This window comes from Sebastes fasciatus, chromosome 20, assembly GCF_043250625.1.
Source record: "Sebastes fasciatus isolate fSebFas1 chromosome 20, fSebFas1.pri, whole genome shotgun sequence".
In the NCBI taxonomy this organism is placed as follows: domain Eukaryota; kingdom Metazoa; phylum Chordata; class Actinopteri; order Perciformes; family Sebastidae; genus Sebastes; species Sebastes fasciatus.
In genome coordinates, this window is record NC_133814.1 from 26,215,079 (window position 1) to 26,240,243 (window position 25,165).

At 40.5% G+C, this 25,165-nt stretch overlaps 1 protein-coding gene and 1 long non-coding RNA gene across 5 annotated transcripts in view; one reads left to right on the forward strand and one right to left on the reverse strand.

The window, feature by feature from the left end:
* LOC141758225 (uncharacterized) overlaps positions 1-25,165 on the forward strand; it is a 133,255-nt gene that overhangs the window by 34,927 nt on the left and 73,163 nt on the right. For both annotated transcript variants that reach the window (XR_012591836.1, XR_012591837.1), the window contains exon 2: positions 15,686-15,854. This is a non-coding gene — a long non-coding RNA (uncharacterized LOC141758225). The remainder of the gene's footprint in view (positions 1-15,685; positions 15,855-25,165) is intronic.
* Positions 5,199-24,638, reverse strand: kcnj16a (potassium inwardly rectifying channel subfamily J member 16a). 3 transcript variants are annotated; one of them, XM_074619425.1, is made up of 3 exons: positions 24,249-24,638; positions 15,666-15,772; positions 5,199-6,582 (listed from the first exon to the last, which is right to left on the reverse strand). In XM_074619425.1, exon 3 carries the CDS (start codon positions 6,570-6,572, stop codon positions 5,295-5,297), a length of 1,278 nt encoding a protein of 425 aa, XP_074475526.1. In that variant the 5' UTR covers positions 6,573-6,582; positions 15,666-15,772; positions 24,249-24,638; the 3' UTR covers positions 5,199-5,294. The 3 variants fall into 3 exon arrangements, with proteins under 3 accessions (XP_074475526.1, XP_074475527.1, XP_074475525.1); XM_074619426.1 differs by lacking the exon at positions 15,666-15,772 and having other exon boundaries at positions 24,375-24,638; XM_074619424.1 differs by lacking the exon at positions 15,666-15,772 and having other exon boundaries at positions 24,249-24,634.

Consider the following 25,165-nt stretch of genomic DNA (forward strand, 5'->3'; position numbering starts at 1 on the left):
TGAAAGACTTTATTTCGAACATAAAATAAATAAAAACAGATACAAAATAATAACCAACAAAACTAGAGGAATAATGTCCGAAAAGGAGTAGGTAGAAGTAAAACTTATATTTCCCTATACCCCTTTCTCACTTCTCCTCTAATAACTCATATATCATAGAATGATAATATAATATAATATATAAACTATCCCAAGTTTATTTACATCCCACATCTCCATCCGGAGTTAAAAAGTAGGTATAAACCAACCCTTATCACAACCCTTAACACAACCCTTAACAAAACCATTAACACAACCCTTATCACAACTCTTCCTCAACCATATACCTCCCAAAAATAAGTAATGGAGAGCAATTTGACACTAATTGAGCGATGCCACTTTAATCTCGACCAGGACATGCACTGCACATTATACTGTGCTTTTGTGTCATTTCATGTGTTTGACTGCTGTGTAGGGATGTCACGGTACCAGAAATCTAGTAGTCGATACCAATACCAGTGAATTTAAACGATTCTCGATACCAATGCGATACCACGGTAAAAAAAACAATAAATCCCATGTAATTCAACACACACTCCTTTATTAAAACATTTAAGCATTACAAAAAACAGAGGCATGTAGCCTTTAAGTAATAAATAAAAAGAAACGTCTTAACATTGCAAAACAGAACAGAGGCATGTCGCCTTCAAGTATTTAAAACAAACAATATCGTCTGGATGTCTGCCTCCCTGCAGCTCAACCAAAATAAAAGTGATTACAGGTCAATTTCACGATATACAGTATGTAACATAAATATAATTGTGTGTATCATTTGGTTTCTGATTTGTTTGTTTTTTTGCACTTTTTTGAAACTTTACATATTGATCAGTTAATATATTATAAGCTATTTGGAGTAGAACAATGTCCCAAAAAAAGGTGTACACTGCAGGTAAACAACATACTACAATATTTATTTAGTTGCATGTAGCCTCGTGGAAGATATTATATTCACAGTAAAGCCACTAGATGGCGCTGTGGCCTTTTCGGTATCTGAGAGGATGGACGTGAAGCGACTGGTTTTTGCGAATCCACCTCGAACGCAAAGTACTTCCATACCCGACTCTTGCTATTTGTTTTCTCAACGAGTTGAGGCGGAGGTAGCGCTGCAGCAGCTGCCATCTTTCACACCGTGTGTTGTTGTCTTTTTCCGTGCTGTTACGGCGTTCTTCTTCTTCCTTCATTTCACGGCAGATGAGAACACTTGTAAACGTATACTGCCCCCATTACATCCGGAAGAATCGCATCTCCAGTGCCTCCGCTCCAGTACCAAATGACCATTACAGGCATCGTTCAGTACCTTCGGTACCGAAGAAAACGAGTACCGTCACATTTTTAGAATTTTGGTACCGAGTTGGTACCGAAGTATCGGTTCTCGTGACATCCCTACTGGTGTGTACAGAACACAACATGCAAATCATGGAGAGCAATTTGACACCAATTGAGCGATGCCACTTTAATCTCAACCAGGGGTTAAATAGAAGCGAGAGGAAGGAGGCCAAGGAGTTAAAAATAACAATACATATAAGAAATGCTTAAATCTGGTTCATGTTACTACTTAATAGATTTATAATAAACATGCAGGTTGCAGATTTAGGTGGTTCAGCTCTGCAAAAAAATTGCCAGAAAGTTTGACAATAAGAAAAGAGAGTGAACTCTATTTATATATAAAAGAGATCTTTTCTCTGCAGAGGCATTCAAACCCTCCCATGAATGTGACTTGTGTCCTCGTCACCACCTGCTGCCGACAGTTTGCGGCCCCATCACCCTCATTTTTGTGATATCCGTGGTTTTTATAGATCTTATTTTTTAATGTGGGCATGGAAAATGTGTTCTGTTGGAAAGAATGACTCACTCAATAAAGGCCTACATGCCTGTATTATGATATGACTGTCTTTCTCCACCAAGCTATCGAGTTGCTTCGGATGTTTAGACTATGCATCTGTTGCCCTGTAATTTTAGGTCAGGCCGTAGCCGTGTTGTCTTAAAGCCATCGACTGAACCGTTCTTCCTGCTTACTAATTCATCAGCAACATTAACCCACAACTGCACGCTGTTCAAACGCCCTTTTCAACTGCTCTTTTTCTTTTTTCAGTCTTATTTTCAGTTGTGGTTATTTATAGCAGCACATATATTTAGCCCAAACCACCTGTGTCAGTGAACTGTGCCCGTTGTGTGTGTGTGTGTGTGTGTGTGTGTGTGTTTGCTTTCCATGCCCAATTTCCAGCAATAAAGAGAGCGATGCATGCAGCAGCAGCCAGTGCTGCGTGTGGACCACAAGGTGGAGAGCTGGAGACTGGAATTAACCAGTGATTGTCTCCCACTGAATCTCAACGTTTCATGCAACTTTCATGCAACATTTAGAGGATGAAGATGAAATATGTAAATGTTATGTAATAACGGTAAAGATATAGTTTTAAGATGTAGACAGTAAGAATTAGGTTTCTACATTTTATCACAAATGAGCCTATTATTAGGCTGTTAGACTAATGAATAGGGCTGTTAGTCGATTAATAGTTATTCGCGATTAATTGCACATTTTTTATCTGTTCTAAATGTACCTTAAAGGGAGATTTGTCAAGTATTTAATCCTCTTATCAACATGGGAGTGGACAAATATGCTGCTTTATACAAATGTATGTATATATTTATTATTGGGAATCAATGAACAACACAAAACAATGACAGATATTGTCCAGAAACCCTCACTGGTACTGCATTTAGCATAAAACAATATGCTCAGATCATAACATGGCAAACTGCAGCCCAACAGGCAACAACAGCTGTCAGTGTGTCAGTGTGCTGACTTGACTATGACTTGCCCCAAACTGCATGTGATTATCATAAAGTGGGCATGTCTGTAAAGGGGAGACTCGTGGGTACCCATAGAACCCATTTACATTCACATATCTGGAGGTCAGAGGTCAAGGGACCCCTTTGAAAATGACTTTGACAGTTTTTCCTCGCCAAAATGTATTGTAAGTTCGGAGCGTTATTTAACCTCCTTCACAACAAGCTAGTATGACATGGTTGGTACCGATGGATTCATCAGGTTTTCTAGTTTCATATGATACCATTATCTTCACTCTAGCTTTAAAACTGAGCCCGCTACAGCCTAAAACGTTGCGTTAATACTTTAAAGAAATTAGTGGCGCTAAAACGAATTTGCGTTAATGCGTTATTATCGCGTTAACTTCGACAGCTCTACTAATGATTTGATGAACATCATGTGTGTGATTCATGGCACAATTCAAACGGGATCAAAACAATATATCTCTCGCCGTTGACTACTGTTCATATTTTTCCCAAAATAAGGTCCCAAGAGGTCAATCGGAAGTGGCGAGACGTCACCTCTCTATACTGTTGAACACCGAGGTGGCGGTTCAGTTTGGGCCGACTGTTGAAAACAGCATAATGAGGTCTGAGCGCCGGGTGACCGGCTCTAGTCTCAGTAACCGGGTCAGAAGCTTGTCGGTGAATGGACGGATCACAGTAAATCAATACTGTCACGGTCTCGTGTCTGAATAACATCATGAGCTTTGGACTGATTGCTTTAGATGGATGATAAAAAGAAAACAGGTTTTTAACTAGATTACACGGTGATGCTCGTTATAAAGCAGAGTCTGGTTACCTGACATCAATCAGAGCGTTTGTTCTTCAACAGGAACCATGATCATGATTATTACAGGAAGTGAAGACACAAAACAGACATCTAAATGTCACTTTATTGAAATGGTTGACACTGGTATTGTTTTATGAGCAATATGGTTTTGAAGTGTTTTATAAAATCTGCTTGGTGAAGCTACATCAACAACATTAGAAATACAATAGTTACAACAGATCATCAAATTCATAAGATGTTCGAGGATTTACAATATTATTTACAAAAGTCTAAGACAATAAACCGGCTTCATCACAAAGAAGTCCACTTGTTATTGTGTGAGAAGGTTTGATGGAGCGGTTCTGAATTGCTGGACTTCCTGGTAATTACTAAACAAATGGGATTCCACCACCACAAACATAAAGAAAACTTAACATTTGACATGTTTTTCATATAAACTCTCATGATTTAACTCATAATAAGGGACATATACTGTAGTCGCCCCGATGACTTCTGTTTATTTACAATCCGTAGAGACCAGACTTTAAACTCTAGTGACGGTCAAAGTTGTGTAACATGAAGGATGAAATGTAGAGACCTTCTTTTTTTAAATAACCCTCTAAAGTTTGGGTCTTTTTACATTTTAAAAATAAACAGTTGACAAAACAATCCAGGTTCTGTGGCTATGTCGGCAACCTACCCGACCCGTCTTGAAACACGGACCAAGGAGTCTAACGCACGCGCGAGTCAGAGGGTGCAAGACAAACCCCATGGCGCAATGAAAGTGAGGGTCGGCGCGCGCCGGCTGAGGCGGGATCCCGGCCCCGTGGGGTTGGGCGCACCACCGTCCCGTTTTGCCCGCACCGTCGGGGAGGTGGAGCGTGAGCACATGCGATAGGGCCCGACAGATGGTGCCGAGAGGTTAACGTCACGCCGCCTAAAGTGGTATCGGTGCCGTTGTATCGGAGCCTTTTTGTGAGTACGATCCCCGATACTGGTATCGGTATCGGTGCATCCCTAAAGTAAATAGTTATAATAGTATGCATGTTTATGATATTTGTATTGTTCAACAAAGGCCATTTCGGCAAAGACATTAAATTATGACAATGGAATAGAAATAGTTTAGTTTTACTTTTTTACGTCACTTTGTAGGCGGACGGTTTACTGGCGTCTGGTAGTCGCTTTCAGTCCAAAATGGTGGAAGCGTAGCTCTGCCGCTGGGCGCTGATGTTGCAATGGATTTGACTTTCCCTTCTTATCAATATCTGTTCTTTGGCGTCATGGGTAGGATACTTTTTGATAGCGCTCTTGCTAGCTGGCTACACGTAGTGTTAAGCCTGTTCTGTTTTGAAAAGCACAGCTAAGGATCCCCTCAACACGTAGTTAATGTGCTGGATGAGCAGCTCTCATTGGTATGAATGGGTGCCATCTTACAAGCCTACAGAGGTTTGATACTCAAAAGACAGATCTGGGCTGGAGTGTCACTTTAAAAAAAAAAAAACACATGCTAAAAAAACAGAAGCCAGAACTCTCAACATTCTTACAGTAAATGAGATTCATCCACAATATTCCTCTTTAGTATCGCGTCTTTGAAAAAAAATGGACAATTAACACAATGTCTTAATGAATGGTGGCCTCAAACATCATGGCTCTGCTTCTATATTTCTGTATTCGTGAGGTCCTTTGGCAGAGTCAACGTGTCTTGATGATGATGGTCTGCTTGAGCTGTAGAAACGGTTGGTTCAGGGCGACAATCATTCACAAGTTCAACAGTCACCGTTGGAGGTTTCAGATGTTTGTCATGATGATTTCGCTGCTGTAACCTTGGAGACGGGGAAGATCTAGGCGAATGTCGCGGGGAAGATCTCGGCGAATGTCGCAGAGAATGTCGGGGAGAGGACCGCAGCTGCTTCTTGTGTTCGTAGTCCTCAGCGCTGACCTCGGGCACCAGCACCTTGGCGGTGTGGTTGAACAAGGTATAATCCACCCTGTAGTTCCTCCTGCTGACCCGGATCATCTCCTGGAACAGCTGACCCCAGAGGATTTCAGCTGGAGTGTACGAGGTTCGGGTCTGATGCAACATACCTGTGGAGTCGTCCATGTAGGTGAACGACACCACCAGCTCAAAGTCTGCTTTCCGTAGATCTATCAGACTCATGGTGTACAGAGGGCTGCCGGGTTTGATCCTGTGGAAGATGGTGGCTGGCGTGCACAGGATGATGTCCCTCTGCATGATGATCAGATCTTCATAGGTCACGTCCATTTTCCCCGTGGTGTGCACCGTGGAGCGGACAATCTGGGCGCGAGCCATCCCCTCCACCAGGTGGTGCCGGCGGAAGTCCCCGACCCTCCAGGAAAGACACAAGTAGCCGTCGCGAAGATTGATGACGGCGCAGTTGCTGAAGCCCACCGTCTGCGCCCTCTTCCTGGCCGAGGCCATTTTGGCGACAACAATTCCGATGACAAACGTGTCTATGAAGCAGCTGATGACGTCTTGTATCGTGACGATGATGATGGCGATCATGCAGTTCTCGGACATTCCTCTGTAGCCGTAGCCAATGGTCGTTTGAGTTTCAAGCGAGAAGAGGAACGCAGCTGTGAAGCTGTGCACGTTGTCCATGCAGGGATGACTTTCACTCGTGACGTTTCTGGTGTCACCGTGAGCGAGCGCGATGACCCAGTAGATGATGCCGAAGAAAAGCCAAGACAGGATATAAGACAGGGCGAAGATCAGGAACATCACCCTCCATCTGATCTCCACCAAGGTGGTGAAGATGTCGGTCACAAACAGCAGCCACTCCTCGGGAACGTGGCGAAACACGACGTTGCAGCTGCCCTCTTTGCGTATGTAGCGGTGCTTCTTTGGTTGAGGTCCATTCTCAGCCTTCACAGCGATGCCGTCGGTGGGGCTCACTGATGTGTATTGGTTATGCATCTTCCAGAGTCTGTAGAGAAGATGGCAAAGACCTTTTAGCAATTTTATTCATCAGTGTGACTTATAAATAAATATCAGCATTATCAACATAGAGCTCCGTCTCCTAAAGATTACAACTAAACTGCATTCTCAATTGTGTTTGGAGGGAAAAGAGGATTGTGTTTGTCTGTGACGTATCACAAATATGTTTGTAATGATTGTCTACAAAAGGCCGCAGCAAGTGAAGTAGTACAACGAGTGACAGTTAATGAAAGTTACGTGGTATAATAAGTGAGTATAACAAGTGTGAAAGTCCACTACTGGCGGGCGGGAGTTGTGGTGGATGGAACCTGCCAAAATCAAAAATAAATGAATAAATGACTCGATCAATAAATGTCATTAAATTTAGCAAAAATAATATAAAAAATAAATGTAGCCATTAATTAATTGATAAAATGTGACATAAATTGATATTTCTGTTTTAATTTGCTTTAATTTTATTTATCTTTGTATTGATTCCCTTATTTATTTATTCTGCTGTTTAATTTTCCTTTTTATTTATTTATGTATTTATTTTTAGGAATTTTAAATGTATTTATTTATTTATTTTTTATTTATTTATATTTGCACTTATTTTTATTTTTTATATTTATCTTTAAATGTATGTATTAATTGATGTATTTATGCATTTGACAGCCCCCTCATTTGCATGATGAGGCAAAAATACATAAAGAAATGTAAAAAGATATGTGTAAAGAAATATATAAAGAAAAGAATGCAGAAATAAATACGTACATTTAAAAATAAATATAAAATAAAGGAAATATAAATGTAAAAATAAATGAATAAATAAAAAAATAAATAATTAAATTTAAAAATTAATATAAATAAATACACAAATAAATAAAAGTGAAAATTAAACAGAAGAGTAAATAAATAAGTAAATTAATACAAATATAAATAAATAAAGAAGCAAATTAAAACAGAAATATAAATTTATGTCACATTTGATCAATTAATTAATGGCTACAGTTATATTTTTATATTATTTTCTACATTTAATTACATATTTAGTTATTCATCAAGTCATTTATTTCTTTATTTTTGATTTTGGCAGGTTCCGTCCTCCATAGTTCATGTTCCGTGTGAAACTAAAAGTCAATATTCACTTTATTCACCTTATTTTGTTTAGTAATAGCAGCATTCATTTTTAGAGATTGTTGATATTTAGGTTCGTAGGGCCAGATATGATTCCCAGTCTATCCTTCAGTGTAATCAATAGCAATTAACAGCATTTACCTTGCATCCTATGTGCAAACCAGTCCCACATTTGTCAATTTGGACTAAGAGCTTTTGTAGTTTGTTGTTTTGGCATTCAGCTGACCCAAAACATTGAGAGAGGATCATTAGAGATGCAGGTCATGACTGCAGACGAGCAGACAGACGACTCTGCAGACGAGACTAACAGCTGCTGAACGCTGTCTGATCTCTGACCCACATCAGGATGGAGGAGTCCACGTTTACAGCACAAATACACAGATCTGACACAGAAATCCAGATTTCTTTTTGTGGCTGTAAGTAAACTTCTGCACCAATTAAGAGGAGCATTGTAAAAAATACCCATTTCATAATTTTCTTTTGTTTTTATAAATTCTATCCCTGTTAAAGCAAAATGAAGCCTAAGATTGTGCTTAATTTATTCTAAAGATTATTTTTTAAATTCCTGATTAATATAGTGATTAATTTAACCAAAATAAATATCAAAAATGTGCCAGATTTAAAATTGTATTCATTTATGTTCTCTTAAAAACAAAGAGATGATAGACCTTATTTGTCAGATGATGATAAAAATACTGGACCTTAAATTCAAAAGGACTGCTTTATTCGCTGTTATGTCACAGCAATACTTTCCCTGAACTGTAGACTCAGTACTTTTACTTAAGTATTTGATTTAAAACTTAAAATGGTTTTGACATGGATTTATATTATTTCATATTTATTCAGTTTGCCATGTTATGATTTGAGCATATTTTTTATGCTAGATGTAGTACCTGTGAGTGTTTCTGGACAATATCTGTCATTGTTTTGTGTTGTTAATTGATTTCCAATAATAAATATATACATACATTGACATATAGCAGCATATTTGTCCACTCCCATGTTGATAAGAGTATTAAATACTTGACTAATCTCCCTTTAAGTTACATTTTGAACAGATAAAAAATGTGCAATTAATTTGCGATTAATTCCGATTAACTATTTTAATTGATTGACAGCCCTAGTGTGTTTAAAACTAGCAGTAAAACGTATATGTAGTAAACAAAAATCTGTTTAATTATGTAATGTTTTCATTCAGAATACTCCCAAAGGGCTTTCGCTGTTTCTCTGATGCAGAAAACATCCATTCATCTAAACTCGTGTTGCCCATTTTCCGAGGAAACAATTAACATGATGATTAATGGAAATGTCCAAGCTCCTGCTCTCCTTCCTGTCGCATCTAATATAAATACATAATGAGCAGCAACAAGAACAGTAAGACAGGATAAAAATAAATCATTGACTAGAGAGAAAAAAAGAGTCCGTTGTGTTGACCTTTTTTCCATTATGGGTTATACTTATAATTTCATTTAGTCTCCCACTGGGAACGGTTACCATGTATGCTTTTCTTTTTCCTGCTTCTTTGTACTGTGTCAATACATTTAATCACAATGGGGCAGTTGCCTGGAGATACAAAACCCATTGAATCAGTCCTTGTTTGGGCTTCTACTTTCTTTCTGCCACTTTATGCCACTGTTATTTCTTGTACACAGATTGCTAGTAGTTTTAGAAATATCTACACTCAACGCATCCTCATACAACGTTTCATATAATTTCCTACGAAAAGTTATTCCTAATTTTTCGTGCTTTTTCCTACGAATGTCCAACAGCACACGTCAATGTCGTGACATGCAGGGCTTGACATTTAATAACTGGATTTATTCAAGTTTCTCTCCAAACAATTACATTTTACAAGATTACATTTGAACACATCATGATGGCGTTATTATTTACCTTTCGGCTAATGCTCATTTTTACTGAGCAGATATTGAATGCACCATAATGTAATGGATGGATGGAAAATGCGTTAACGTTAGCTGTTAAGTGCCTTATTTACATTGGAGAAGTTTTCTTTCAGGGATTTCTGAAACAAACCTACTTGGTGAGGTTTAGGAAACGATTGTGGTTTGGGTTAAAATAAACCCGTCACTAAAGACAAACTTCTTCCATGTGACTTTACAAAATCCAGTACAGATAACACACTTTAATTTGACTTTAAGATATCTGTTTAGTGACGAGAGGTCTGTTGCTGTGCCACAGTAGGATGTCTTTTGCCCCGGTAACGTTACGCTCTCTGTAAACATACAACAATGTTTCCATGCAAAGGTTCGCTGTTGTCCAAAGCAATGGCCCAAGACCTTTTTTTTTTTGTCTGGGTGGAGGTCAAAGAACTGTCAGAGGGCCAATAAAAGAAGCGCCACAGGACTGAACTGGTCTAAGTTAGCAGGGGGAAAAATGAATGTGGAAACTGGAATAGTGTCACGGTGCGATCACGGGCAGAGGAAGGATCAATCACAGCCAAACCACTGAGAGCATCCTCTACGCCCAAAACAAATGGGGTTTGAATCACCGCTATCTGACTGAGTGAACTGGGCTCCAGTCACAGCCTCCACTTTCTCCTGGCCACAGCCAACGTCCCCACTGCCAGACTATGGAGCTCACTCCATGAGGTCATAGAAATAACGTCCTATTAGCTTCCCATAATCCCTTCCTAACTACCCTGATATGGACAAAAGGAGAAAAACGCAGCATCCTACTGGAAAACCAAGAGACGCTGAGTGACTGTAGCATTCAGATGTTATCAAACCTCTGTCTGACCTGCAGATATCATATTGTAGAAGAATAAAAAGTGTAAAGACATGCAGTTATCTTTACTTTCTCAGTAACACTTCACAGCTGTGTCAAAACGTTCCTGCTTTATCCTGCTGCTTTTCTCTGCGTTCACAAGTTAGAAAGCAGGTTTAGCCGGCAAAACTACAACTTCTTTAGGTTTAGGCAATAAAGCTACAACTTCTTTAGGTTTAGATAAAAAAAACTACAGCTTCTTTGGGTTTAGGCAATAAAGCTAGAACTTCTTTAGGTTTAGGCAATAAAGCTACAACTTCTTTAGGTTTAGGTAAAAAAAACTACAACTTCTTTAGGTTTAGGTAAAAAAAACTACAACTTCTTTAGGTTTAGGCGACAAAACTACTAGTTCTTTAGGTTTAGGCGACAAAACTACAACTTCTTTAGGTTTAGGCGACAAAGCTACAACTTCTTTAGGTTAGGCGACAAAACTACAATTTCTTTAGGTTTATGCGAAAGAACTACAACTTCTTTAGGTTTAGGAAACAAAGCTACAACTTCTTTAGGTTTAGGTAACAAAGCTCCAACGTCTTTAGGTTTAGTCGACAAAGCTACCACTTCTTTAGGTTTAGGTAACAAAACTACAATTTCTTTAGGTTTAGACAACAAAACTTAAACTTCCTCAGGTTTAGGTAACAAAACCTCAACTTCTTTAGGTTTAGATAATAAAATAACAACTTCTTTAGGTTTAGGCAACAAAACTACAACTTCTTTAGGTTTAGGCAACAAAACTACAACTTCTTTAGATTTAGGTAACAAAACTACAACTTCTTTATATTTAGGCAATAAAACTACAACTTCTTTAGGTTTAAGCAACAAAAATACAACTTCTTCAGGTTTCGGCAATGAAACTATAACTTCTTTAGGTTTAGGCAACAAAACTACAACTTCTTTATATTTAGGCAATAAAACTACAACTTCTTTAGGTTTAAGCAACAAAAATACAACTTCTTCAGGTTTCGGCAATGAAACTATAACTTCTTTAGGTTTAGGCAACAAAACTACAACTTCTTTATATTTAGGCAATAAAACTACAACTTCTTTAGGTCTAGGCAACAAAACTATAACTTCATTAGGTTTAGGCAAGAAACTATAACTTCATTAGGTTTAGGCAACAAAACTACAACTTCTTTAGCTTTAGACAACAAAACTAGATAATAATAATAATAATAATACATTTTATTTAGTGGCGCCTTTCTGGACACCCAAGGACACCTTACAAAAATCTGTTAAAACATAGGCAGATAAAAAACAATATAAAAACAACAGGACATGACAGAGACATATTTGTACAAACACATAGGATGGGTGATGATGAGTTCTAGAGAGAGTAGGCCAGTTTAAACAGGTGGGTTTTCAGGAGGGATTTGAAAGATGTGATATTGTCAGCACCTCTAAATCTGAGGCCATGGTTCTCAGCAGGAAACCGATGGATTGCCTACTCCGGGTAGGGAATGAGTCCTTACCCCAAGTGAAGGAGTTTAAGTATCTCGGGGTCTTGTTCGCGAGTGAGGGGACGATGGAACGTGAGATTGGTCGGAGAATCGGAGCAGCAGGGGCGGTATTGCATTCGCTTTACCGCACCGTTGTGACGAAAAGAGAGCTGAGCCGGAAGGCAAAGCTCTCGATCTACCATTCAATCTTCGTTCCTACTCTCACCTATGGTCATGAGTGTTGGGTCATGACCGAAAAAACGAGGTCGCGGGTGCAAGCGGCCGAAATGGGTTTCCTCAGGAGGGTGGCTGGCGTCTCCCTTAGAGATAGGGTAAGAAGCTCAGTCATCCGTGAGGAACTCGGAGTAGAGTCCTTGCTCCTTTGCGTCGAAAGGAGCCAGTTGAGGTGGTTCGGGCATCTAGCACGGATGCCTCCTGGGCGCCTCCCTTGGGAGGTGTTCCAGGCACGACCAGCTGGGAGGAGACCACGGGGAAGACCCAGGACTAGGTGGAGAGATTATATCTCTACCCTGGCCTGGGAACGCCTCGGGATCCCCCAGTCAGAGCTGGTTAATGTGGCCCGGGAAAGGGAAGTTTGGGGTCCCCTGCTGGAGCTGTTGCCCCCGCGACCCGATCCCGGATAAGCGGTTGAAGATGGATGGATGGATGGATATTGTCAGACTGCCGGATGTGTGGGGGGAGTGAGTTCCATAACCTGGGAGCAGAGCAGCTGAATGCCCTGGCTCCCATGGTGCTGAGGCGTGAGGTGGGGGTGGTCACTGTCATCTTTTATTCCTTCTTTCGGTGATTGACCATGTAAATCGATGATAAAACCGACTAGTGGGTGTAGTAGGGCCCTACTGACCCACATCTATGAGATTTATAATCACTGATAACGCCCCTTTTATTGCCCTGATAATGGTCTAATCAGCTGAATATGAAGACAGAAACATAGAATACGTTGATTTAATAGATCTTTTAATTCTTAATTGATATATTTTCCTTCACTATAATATAATTAAATGCAAAGTTAAGTATTCATAATTCAGTGATGGAGCTACTGTTGTAGTTCTGCTGTAATTTTATCTTCCTGCACCGCAGAGTCGGGACTAACAGGACCTAATGAAGATGAATGCTCAGGCAGTCCGTGTAGACTTTGTCACTCTAACAAAGAAAATGAAATAAAGTCAGCTCTTCAAGTATCTTAACACATGTATAAAAGTGAAATTCGGATACTCCCATGTTGTTGCATGTGGTCAGCTAATAAACTCAAGACACAATCCACTATTAATTCTACATTTTTTAGCGTGATGTAACTGTTGTCGGAGTGATTTTGACCATAAGAGCATCTGGAGTATCGGGCCATGAAAAGACTTTTTAATCAACACTGAATGTTTTTTAAATGGTTCAAGATACTGAGGAGAAATTTCCACCACTTGCAGTCTCCTTAATAGACTGTATACTACTGTAATACGTGGGATTCTTTTATTTTTCATGGAAATGCTGGACAATCGTCATGCTGAGCATTAAAAAGCTGTGCTAATGAAGTTATTTCCATGTTTACTGTGTTGTGGTTTTACCCACTGAGCAGTGCATCGGCCCTGATGCTTCTCTGTGTTGTGTTGACCCACTAGGTTGAGCTGTTTTCTCCAACACTCACTCTGCCCATTTGTGGAGCTTATGACCTGAAACAAGCAGCTCTGTGTACAAAACAAGACATTACATAAAACAACCTCTTACAACCACAACACATCCTGACCTTTGGCATAAAGTTTCCACTGCTCTCTCTGTGAACAAAGCTATGATACTTGATATTTTTCAGGCTTGTTTTTCCACAATAAAAAGAGGGTCCTTTTGTATTCTAAAGTTAGACTAAAGGTCCGTCATCCACAGCTGACAATAGAGAGTGGATGAACTCTGGAAACAACTTAGGCAATTGGCTCGTTTCCTCTCCTGCTCGGGGCACTTACAACTCCATTACATGCTCACTTACTGCAAATGACATTGTGCCACCCATCTGTGGTTCACTGGAACAGAACCGCGTACACGGGTGGCTAGTCTTAGCTCTGCCCCGAGGCTTTCTGTCACCTCTAATGACCTTCAAAACCTCAACACTGCAAAATATTTCCATCTTAACAAGTCACTTAACCTCTCACTTGATTGTCAAATGAACCGTTTGGTAGCGGCGGTGAGACTCCGCTTGTTTCAGGAATATTTCTAGAAACAAGTGTCAAATCTGTTGAAGTTCTCCTAATGTCCAGAGGTTTGCTTAAAATGCAGTTTAAAGGCCACGTTTCTACATGATCGAGTCAGATTGTGTCTGAAGGTTAATGGTTTATCCAAGCTTCAAAGTGCCAAGTGGACCAGAGCACCAGGTTTTAGTTTGCCTCATCAGAAATAGCTTAACGTTGCTTTTAAACTTGAAACCAGATGCAGGATTTAACCACATTTAACTTACTGTTGTTTCTGTCATGAGTACTTTCACACAGAACGCGAGTATTACACAGCGAGTGAATAAAGTAGGGCTGTCAACAATCATAGAAATTGATGGTCAACTAACACTCACACGGTTTTTTAGTTGATTTAATCGACAGATCTGTAAGTTTCTCCACAAAGAATCACATAAAAGCACCACTTTAAATCTGGTGCTTACCAGAGATGTGCTCTGGAGTTTCTTGTAAATAAGTCATTCAGCATGAAAAAAACATAAAAAAACTACTAAAGAAATCTTAGTCAACTAACATCAACCTTACACCAAACAACTGTTCAAGAGATTTCACTGTCGCAGACATATTCCCAATATATTCCAATATATTCCCAGGCGAGTATTTCATATTTTCGTGTCGTTTATTGGTCACGCCCGCGGTGTGAGCGACCTTTAGACGTAGTGTTCTACTGTGGATTCAGTGTCTATTCCTGTTAGGGATGTGCATTCCAAGCAAAAATACTATTCGAAAGTCACTGGGAATTAGTCGTTTATTATTCGAATAATCGGCATCGCCAACGCCTGCAACGGTTAATATAAGGGAAATGCACTATATATTTTTTAAAACATGACCTTTTGGGATTACCGGTCTTGCATGATTCACTGTTTAAAAGATCAATAGTCTCATATTTATGAAACAGAGTCAGTCCTGTTGTGTCAGCAGTGATGCCTCCTCACACATTCCCATCTTTATACAACACACTTCTTTTTCTATATATATATATATATATTCATACGCATTATTCTCTCAGCAAAAATTTGCAAATGGTTGTTTTCTATACAGGCAATATTAACCTTTTTCTCTCGTGTGACTCTGAATTTGATCAGATTTCACTGTGAAACATGATCGCAAACATTACTTATCACCTTGACCACATCTTGTTTTGTTTTTTAACCTTTCAGGCGTTGGATTACTGCTCTTAATGCTGCGGCTCAGATTACCGATTGTTCCGCCGTCCACAACCTTTACTTACTCGTCGCCTCAGATTTGTTTCAGCTCAGCGTGACAACCTTCAAACAACCAGCAAGGTGTAATTTAATAAAGGAATATACAGTATGCATTTGGTGAAGTGGCCAAGGAGGTTTAATAATAATTAGTCCGTATTTTTAAGAACCTGCAATTATTTTCCAGAGCATTTATTCTGAATAAAAAGTAAAATTAGCAGGTTTTAGGATCTAACACCATTTTTTTGGTCATCCCCAGATTTGACTGATGTGCAACAGAAACAATAGATTTCACAGATTGACTCCTACCTTTTTTTCTTTGTAAAAAGAGATGCTGAACCAGTCGCAGGAATGTCTGCACCTGAGTTGAAAAGCTCTCCGCGAGGCCGTACAGTAGAACAACCAACGGTCACCTGCTGGAATGAGACGGCCCGCTCGTCACTGCAAAAACTAAAGATTAACGCCTCCCTTCAGCATCACATGGTGTCACATAGACAAGTGAGTGTTTGTGTTTCTCAGTGTGTGTGTGTGTGTGTGTGCAGCTCGTTGTGAATATACATGAGTGTGTGTTTTGGGTGAGTGTGCATCCATGCAGGTGTTTATTGGGCTTTGGTGCATGATTGTACTCAGTACTTTGTGATAGGAAACTTCAGTTTACACCATTCAGTTGTACAATTTTCATACTGACTTCGATCCAATATTAGGGCTGCCAATCGATTAAAATAGTTAATCACAAATTAATCACATTTTTTATCTGTTCTAAATGTTCCTTAAAGCGAGATTTGTCAAGTATTTAATCCTCTTATCAACATCGGAGTGGACAAATATGCTGCTTTATGCAAATGTATGTATATATTTATTATTGGAAATCAATTAACAACACAAATCAATGACAGATATTGATCCAGAAACCCTCACAGGTACTGCATTTAGAATAAAACAATATGCTCAAATCATAACATGTCAAACTGCAGCCCAACAGGCAACAACAGCTGTCAGTGTGTCAGTGTGCTGACTTGACTATAACTTGCTCCAAACTGCATGTGATTATCATAAAGTGGGCATGTCTGTAAAGGGGAGACTCGTGGGTACCCATAGAACCCATTTACATTCACTGATCTGGAGGTCAGAGGTCAAGGGAGCCCTTTGAAAAATGGCCATGACCATCACCTTTCTTTTAAACAGAATGGGAGATGACACTCTGATTGGTTTGATTCCTGTTACGCCCAAAACACACCGATGATTAATTAAGAGACTAATTACAACCCCTGGTCTTACTTTGCTCCCAGATTATGAGCCACTTAACCAGCAGGAGTTGGATTCTTGATATCCTGAGGTTAGATATAACATGCTGGCTACTGAAGTGTTTTGTAGATCTTGTTTCTACTTTCTATGTTTAGCGTCGTGTCAGTTACTCCAACAGGAACCTTTCCTTCACGTGTGCACATTAAAACAATGTTCAGATATTTGTTGGTATACAAATTTGATCTCCTCTTTCCAGCTTCAGCTCACACACCTTCATTCACAACAACGAATTACAAATTGGTGAACACTCCTCCTTTGTGCCTCTTTTTGAAAGACTTGACCAAAGATCCCTTATTCCCAGCCTGAAACTCCTTAGAGAGCTTCACTCAAACACCCCTCTCACTTAATAACTGCTTTGCAACCGAACTCCGTTCATTGTCCCGAGCAAAAAGCCCAACTCGGGTTTCAAACATCTGTTGGCCGTCAGCCTGAGCGGCTCTTACATATTGTGATAACACGGGCTGTCTTTCTTATGTACCCACAAACAGATCTGGGACGATGGAAATGGGAGACTGCCGTCAGGTCAACGTGACTTTTCCATCCGGGTGGTGTTGATGTTTATTGTATGAATAGTGTGTAGATGACGGAGCTGCTGAGCAGCATTGTGAGGGTGTCCTGAGCCTTTAACTATACCTTCATTTGAGCTGGACTCACTTTGTCAGGACTGTAGGTAAGAGGATGGAGACAGGTACACATTCAGCTGACCTTGTTGAATCAGAAATGGAGGAAATAAATGTTGTTTGTGTCTGTGTTCACCCAGAGCTACGGACCAAACTCTATGGTAGAAACAACAACGTCGCTGCCGTATTTATGCCTAGATGACTTTATGTTGAGTGTTGATGGAGCAGCTGCAAAGCCTGGCACCAATCCATCCAAACTCCATTCAGAAAACAAGCATTTTAAAAGTAGTTTGCTTGTCGTCTTGCGTACAGACCTTACAAAGCATAAATTCAGTCTTTTTACAAATCAACATTATCGTGTTGTTATTTCAGCATCATTTTGATCAACAACATCGCTGCCGTATTTCTGCCTAGATGACGTTACGTTGAGTGTTGATGGAGCAGCTGCAAAGCCTGGCACCGATCCATCCAAACTCCATTCAGAAAACAAGCATTTCAAAAGTAGTTTAAGTCTTACAAAGCATGAATTCAGACTTTTTACAAACCTGCATCATTATGTAGTTATTTCGGCAGTCGATAAGGTTTAACCTCTTGGGAACATAAATGTCTGCACCACATGTCATGGCTGTGGTTGTATCCCAATCACAGAATCACAACCTCCTGTAGTCCCAGTGTGATTAAAACAGCCGTATATTCAAGCAGCTTTAACCACGAGGCGTGTTCTGAGAGTCACTCAGTCATGAAACTTTTCCTTCCACTGTTCTGCTGCGACTGCACTAAATAAACTCACTGGCTCCTGCAGCAGGAAAACAAAGTAATGCAAGCTATTTGACACCTTTGTAAAATCTGCAGACTAAGAGGGCAAGGCATATGAAATGACTCAACAGTTTTATTTTTCTAGTTGGAGCACAGTGGGGGGTCCTCACAGTAAATTCCTCTGGGTGTCTAAGACTTTTAAGTCTGTGAAAGAACGCCAGTTTATTTTATGTTTATGAACCTGACTGCGTTTTTTAAACGTGAACAAATGTGTGTCCGTTTGTGTGTCTGTGTGCACGCTGGTGCTCCGTGTGCTCACAGTTGGTGGGTTAACGGGGGTCTCAGCAAAATGTGGACCCATAACGAATCACCTCGTTTCCAGGAAAAATAAATAAATTGTTCCCAATAAAAATGATCCACAAAAAAAATACATGAGCACAACGTTGAGCACAGAGCTGTGATCAAACGTTCCAACACAAAGCCAAGGCACAATATTAAAGAGGCCAGAAAGACTTGAGGGTGTGAAACGCAGACACGGGACGGTTCCTCAGCTCAGATTCTTCCACAAGTTCACAGAAGACATTTTTAAAGGGACTGTTTGTGACTTCTTACACGTATAAATCACCCGGGTCGGTGTCCCATGCGCGCTCGCATTGGTTGTATCTAGTGAAGCCCGTCTTGCAAAACAGTGTTGGCCGCGGTCGGAGGACGCGGGGGAGACCGTAGCTTTGGTCTCCAGGACCGGAGTCTCTGCTGTACTCTGCTCCTCTGCTCCTCTGCCTGCCTGCTTGCCTTCACTCAGCTCGCTCAACCTCACGTTCATGCCCGCACACTCCACACTGCAGAAGAGTTAGTTTAGCTCTGAGAATATCTAGTGAATGTACAGTGGACGTTTGTGCAGAAATAAGGTTTCCCGTGTCTTGTGAAGTGACGGGGCTCCGCAGAGAGAAACGTTATCATCTCCGACCAAAACTCCGGCGTCTCCCCTGTTCCCTCCGACCGCGGTCGGGAGGCTGAGGCAGGAAAAGCCAACACTAGGATCAGCATTGATTCATGGGGAGACCTTCGTCTGGTCAGCTAACATTACTGCCAAGCAGCTGAAATATAGAGTGATCTTGTGCTTTTAGCTGACGTGTGTCGCCTCACTGTTTTGAGCGATGCTCGTTCAGGTATATTTAGAGCGAGCCCGACGCTGACTTTCGTTGACTTAACAGCCACAGGTATCGCTGTTAACAAACATTTCTGATTCTCACAAACAGTCCCTTTAATGGAGAAAATAATCAGTCAGGATCAGTTGCATCACAGAAAAGGTGAACTGGGGTTGTGATCGTTTTCAGTTTATATGTTATTAAGTAAATCTTCGTTTCCAGTAGAAAAAAAAATATTGAACATTCTCAAGTTTTGCATGAACAGTCTGAACACTGTAGAGCTTCATTGTTGATTAATCCGTCTCAAATAATCAATGAGTTGTTTGGTCTATAAAATGTGAGAAAAAGGTGAAAACTGTTGATCTGTGTTTCCCAAAGCCCAAGATGATGTCCTCAAATGTCTTGAAAGTATTCAGTTCACTGTCATAGAGGAGGAAAGAAACCAGGAAATATTCACATAAGAAGCTGCAATCAGAAATTTTAAAATCTCCACAGGGAGCCACTGGAGAGGAGCTAAAGAGCCGCATGTTGCTGACCCCTGGGCTAGATCAACAATGTTGTGCTCTTATAAACAGTTTGATCATGGGCTGTCAAAGTTAACTCGATAATAATGATCTACATTAATAAATATATACATACATTTGCATAAAGCAGCATATTTGTCCACTCCCATGTTGATGAGAGTATTAAATACTTGACAGATCTCCCTTTAAGGTTCATTTTGAACAGATGTGTGATTAGTTGCAGCCCTACAGTGATTACAGGTGATGTACTCTGCTCCGTGTACTTTCCTCACAATCTCTAAAATGTATGTTCTTTATACATGTTCAGTGTCACTAACGTTGGTGTATAGCCGCCATATTGATAAATGAATCATAGCTCTTTTAAACTTTGGTGTAGTTAAGGAACTAAACTGTACATTACGGGGTTGTTCTGTGCTGCTGAATTGTTATCACACCTGTCAGTAGCGACACTCTCAGTATATTTTTAGGCCCCGGTGGCTCCTGGGTGTCCACTCGGGAAGCCCCGGTGGTAAATCCGGCCGTGTCCCGATCATCCCACATTTGTTTCCTGTGTGTGCGTGAGCGTGTTTGTGTTAGTCTATGTCTTGGCCATCTGTGCAGCGTGTGTGTGTATGTGTGTGTGCGAGCGATTGCATGCATGTAGTGTGTATTCCTGCATTAGGAGGTTCGTGTGGTCGACATGAAATGATTCCTAAAAGGCAGAACAAGCAAACAAACAGCGTTGCAGTAGGAAGCGTGTCGGCTGTTTAACAGCTGCTGGGGTTCGGTTCAGTGCAGCTCAGCTGCCTGATAATGAGTCTGAGCCGAGCAGGGACAACACTGACTGTACCGTACATGTACCGTACACCCTGCCTCTGGTTTCACCTGGTACACGCTGGCATGTCTTCATGTTCATTACACATTCCACAGGATGCACACTGAACTATCTGAAAGTAGGCGTGTTATACCTTTAGTTGATAATAGACAGCAGAGACGGACACACATTTACCGGAGCACCATGTCTTTCCATTTCTTTAGTTCTTGTAGTTCTTCCACCTCTGGTGTATGGTGGACGGAACCGGACAAAAATTAAAAAATAAATGAATAAACAAGTAATTGACTCAATAAATAAATTTGCATTAAATGTAGCAAAAATAATATTAAATATAAATGTAACCATTAATTAATTGATCAAATATGACATAAATTTATATTTCTGTTTTAATTTGCTTCTTTATTTATTTATATTTGTATTGATTCCATTATTTATTTACTCATCTGTTTAATTTTCCCTTTCATTTATTTCTGCATTCATTTTGATTCATTTTTAAATGTCTTTATTTTTGCATTACATTTTTATTTATTCATTTATTTCTGCATTTATATTTTATTTATTTTATATTTATTTTTAAATGTATGTCTTATTTATGCACGACTTTCCCTTTGCATTTCACCCCTTGTTTATTTCCCCAAAGTTATTTATTTCTGTATTATTTTCTGCGTACATTTGTTTACACATTTCTTTTTGCATGGTTGTCGATAAATGCATAAATACATAATTAAATACATACATTTTAAAATAAATATAAAAACAGAAGTGCAAAAATAAATATATAAAAAAACAATTGCATAAATAAACAAAGAAAATGCAAAAATGTTTTTAAAACAAGAAATACTATAATAAATAAAAGGGAAAATTAAATAGAAGCTTGAATAAATAAGGGAATTAATACAAAGATAAATAAATAAAGAAGCAAACTAAAACAAAAATATCAATTTATGTCACATTTTTATCAATTTATTAATGGCTCCATTTATTTTTGCTACATTTACTGACATATTTATTTATTTATCAAGTCATTCATTTATTTAGTTATTTATTCCCTCCTCCATACTGGTGTGACATCCCATACTCAGTCTCTGTAGCTGGTTATGCTTTAGCCAGATCTATAATTGTCACCCTGCTCATCTGTGTTCTCTTTATTCACCACGTATGCTCGTGTGTGTTCAGGCCTTCTTTGGATTACAGCAGATTTAGGTTAGCCTTTGTTACTCGACTGTATGGGAAACAGCTGAAAATTCAAAATGCTTTTGTTTAAATCTCAGTGCTCTTAAGTAAGTGATCTCACACACACACACACACACACACACACACACACACACACACACACACACACACACACACTCACACACACACACACAGACCAAGAAAGCGATAAATCGGTCAGGAGGTAATTTGGGGCTCGCTGCGCTGGCCGGGGATCCGTGAGGTTCCAGTAATTTCTCTTCATCTCTTGTTTCATTCAGAAGCAACTGCTCAGCGTTGTGTGCGCTGAGATTCAGACGCATTCTTGTGTCACGGCTCATGATGCTGTGATGTGACGCTAATCTAGCCGAGCACCACCGGGGGGGAAACAGCTCCTTTAAACTGGCTGCCGACCACACCGGACCGTTTGGCGAACTCTGCAGGTTTCCATCTTCACTGGTTGTTCCCTCTCTCTCTCTCTCTCTCTCTCTCTCTCACTCTCGCTCTCGCTCTCGCTGTTTCTCAGCTCCCTCGTGTTTCTGTAATTTCTCTCATTTTCAGTATTGCTTCTTTATACAGAAGAAGACATAAAACAGCGAGATCATCGCAGCGTTGGAGGCATCGTTCATGTACTCTTACTCACAAAACGGCTCCGATACAACGGCACCGATACCACTTTACGGCAGCGTGACGGGCCGGTGGTGCATCCGACTCTGCGGGGCCGGGATCCGACCTCAGCCGGTGTGCGCCGGCCCTCACTTTCATTGCGCCACAGGGTTTTGCTTGCACCCTCTGACTCGCGCGTGCGTTAGAGTCCTTGGTCCGTGTTTCAAGACGGGTCGACATCGCCGCAGACCCCTGGCGCATTTTATGTGGGCCGGACCCCGCCCTTGGTGGCACGACGCAGTTGGGGCACACTGAGGACAGTCCGCCCCGGTCGACAGTTGCACCGGGATCAGGGGCCCCATCCCTCCCCGGCGGGGAGAGACGGCGCAGCGAGAACTTTGTCCACCGCCCCGGGAAGCACCTTCGCCCCGAGCCTTTCCAAGCCGACCTAGAGCCGGTCGCAGCGCACCGCCTCGTATGCGGGACTCCCCAACCTGCCGTGTATCGCTCACACCCTCCAGCTGGCTGTTAACGAGGGTCTTTTGGCACAGAGAAGTACTCGCATCGACACTCGGTATCGACGAGTACCCAAATGTAAGTACTCGTACTCGGTCTGAAAAAAAGTGGTATCGGTGCATCCCTAATTACAACGTTATGGAAGTTGACTTCTATCAAAGTTACATCTCGTCCGGTCCACTACCGACTTGATGTTCCATACGTTAGTTATCTCCTTTTTTTTGATTGAAATGTCTTGCAATATATTGCAATACAGGGGCATTTACGTGGATACGATGATTCGCGACTTTAAAAAGAAAGTGGGACAGGACTGTAGTGGCGCCCATGCATCATCGCAACAGAGAACCCCCGAAGAACATAAAATGTCCCATCACTGCGACCTCCTTGAGTCCCAGTTGACCCCTTATAATAAGGGGCTGATATAGCAGTCCTGTCTCAAACACTGTAATCATCTCAGAATGAGCCGTCTAACCTTCTTGATGCAGCTATTATTGCTTTAAGACATTAATTTGATCAGACAGACTCATAAAGGATTAAAATCTCTATTAACCTATTTGGTTTTAATCACAGATTAAATGGTTTATAAACCCTGTTTATGATGCCACGCTCAGAGTTTGGATCTATAAAATCAAGGTGTCTGAATCTTACCGACACACTAACAATTTCCTCGGTCTCTGTGCGGTTTACTGGCTATTATACAGGCAGCGTAAACAGCCTCTTAGGTACCTCAATAAAACCAGGCCTGTGTTTACTCGGCTCATACTATATCGTCAAAGCGTTTGGAAGCAGGAGCTACATCCTGTTATGTCTTCACTGCTGACTTTGTTCTTCTGTATCTGCTCCCTCTCTTGCACAATTATGTCATTTCTGTTTAAGTTGAAGCAACAATGATCGGCGTCCTAACATCCAGCGTTTGATCGGCCAAACTTTGACTCTGCCGGACGAAATGATTCAACCTCTGAGAATCTCTTGGAAATATTTTTGTTTAAACAATCTCATTCCAGCCGTACTAAAAATATCACCCACTTCAAGCGTTGTCCCGCGGTCTGCAAGAGTTCGGTTCGAACGTCAACGACAAAAGTTTCCAATCAGATTGACAGCGTTCTGCAGGGTGAGCGTTCACATCTTAGCGTGAGGTCGAAACTCAATGATCTGACTACAGTTTGCTCACTTAGCCCCAAAATTCATCCACAGTCTCCATCTAGAAAGTTCTTGGCTTCGTTTTACTTTGTGTGCTGAGATAAAAATAGTCTTCAACGCAGCCAAAGACTTTACAGTCAGGACAAAGGCATCGTTTGGAGAGCTTAATGAGACCTGAAGCCAGATCACAAACTGATGCTCAGAGAGGAAGAACAGTCACGTATATATTTCTCTCTGAGATGTACAATGATGTGTGTGAGACAATCACTTACTTTTGCGAGGTGTTCAACTCCCAAAACTGTGAAAACAGGCACTGAGGCGAACACTTCTGATGCTTTTTTTCAACGTTTGTCCTAAAATTTTACAACTAAACACTAATGCCAAAAGTTTAATCCTACCACAAAAAGCTCTGTTCTTTGCTTGGAGTCCATCGCGGCTGTGAGTGTTGCATTGCCTCTAAACTCATACAGTATGAGCCTCATTGTACATTAAACACCACTCCAGAAATGACTGACCCGATGGCATGTTGGGGGACAAAGTCCTATCCGACCACGGAGCGCTGAACGAACAGCTTTTTGTAATCATTTGTTTCTTAAAACTACTGTGAGTGAAGCACAAAGATCTCATAGAAACGTCACTGTGACACTCAGGAGATGAATCAGCCATCAGGTGATTTGAGCAACATTAATCGATTATATGTCAACTATTAAAGTAACCCTCTGAGACCCACAATAGACCCGTTTCTGTCTCTTTCAGGGGAGTACAGGGGGTCTTTAGGGAGAGATAGCAGGTCAACAGTAGACGTCATATAGAAGTGGTGTACATCATCTGAACGCTGGGAACCTGGAGATTAATTTGAGGTGCAGCTCAGCACTGTGTGTCAAGTTGTTCTAGTCATCAATTCAGAAATGAACATGAATTAATTAATTAAAATAAACTGTAAACGTGTATAAGGGTTTAGAACATTATGATAGAAGCATATGATGGTCATCCCCATGCTCTATTATGTCTCATTAGTTGTTGCAGCAATTTTTATTATTGTTAAATTTGTAACACAGATTTGGTGCTAAATTTAAAAATGTTTTACTGCTCTAGAATTGATAAAAATTATCAATAATCCCTCCAAAATACCACATTAAGACACCAAGACCTTGAGGAACATCATGCTGTGATTTGGGATCAAAACCTT

Excerpts from the sequence above, each read along its gene's own strand:
- kcnj16a (XM_074619426.1), bottom strand. The coding sequence starts at position 6,572 with ATGCATAACCAATACACATCAGTGAGCCCCACCGACGGCATCGCTGTG.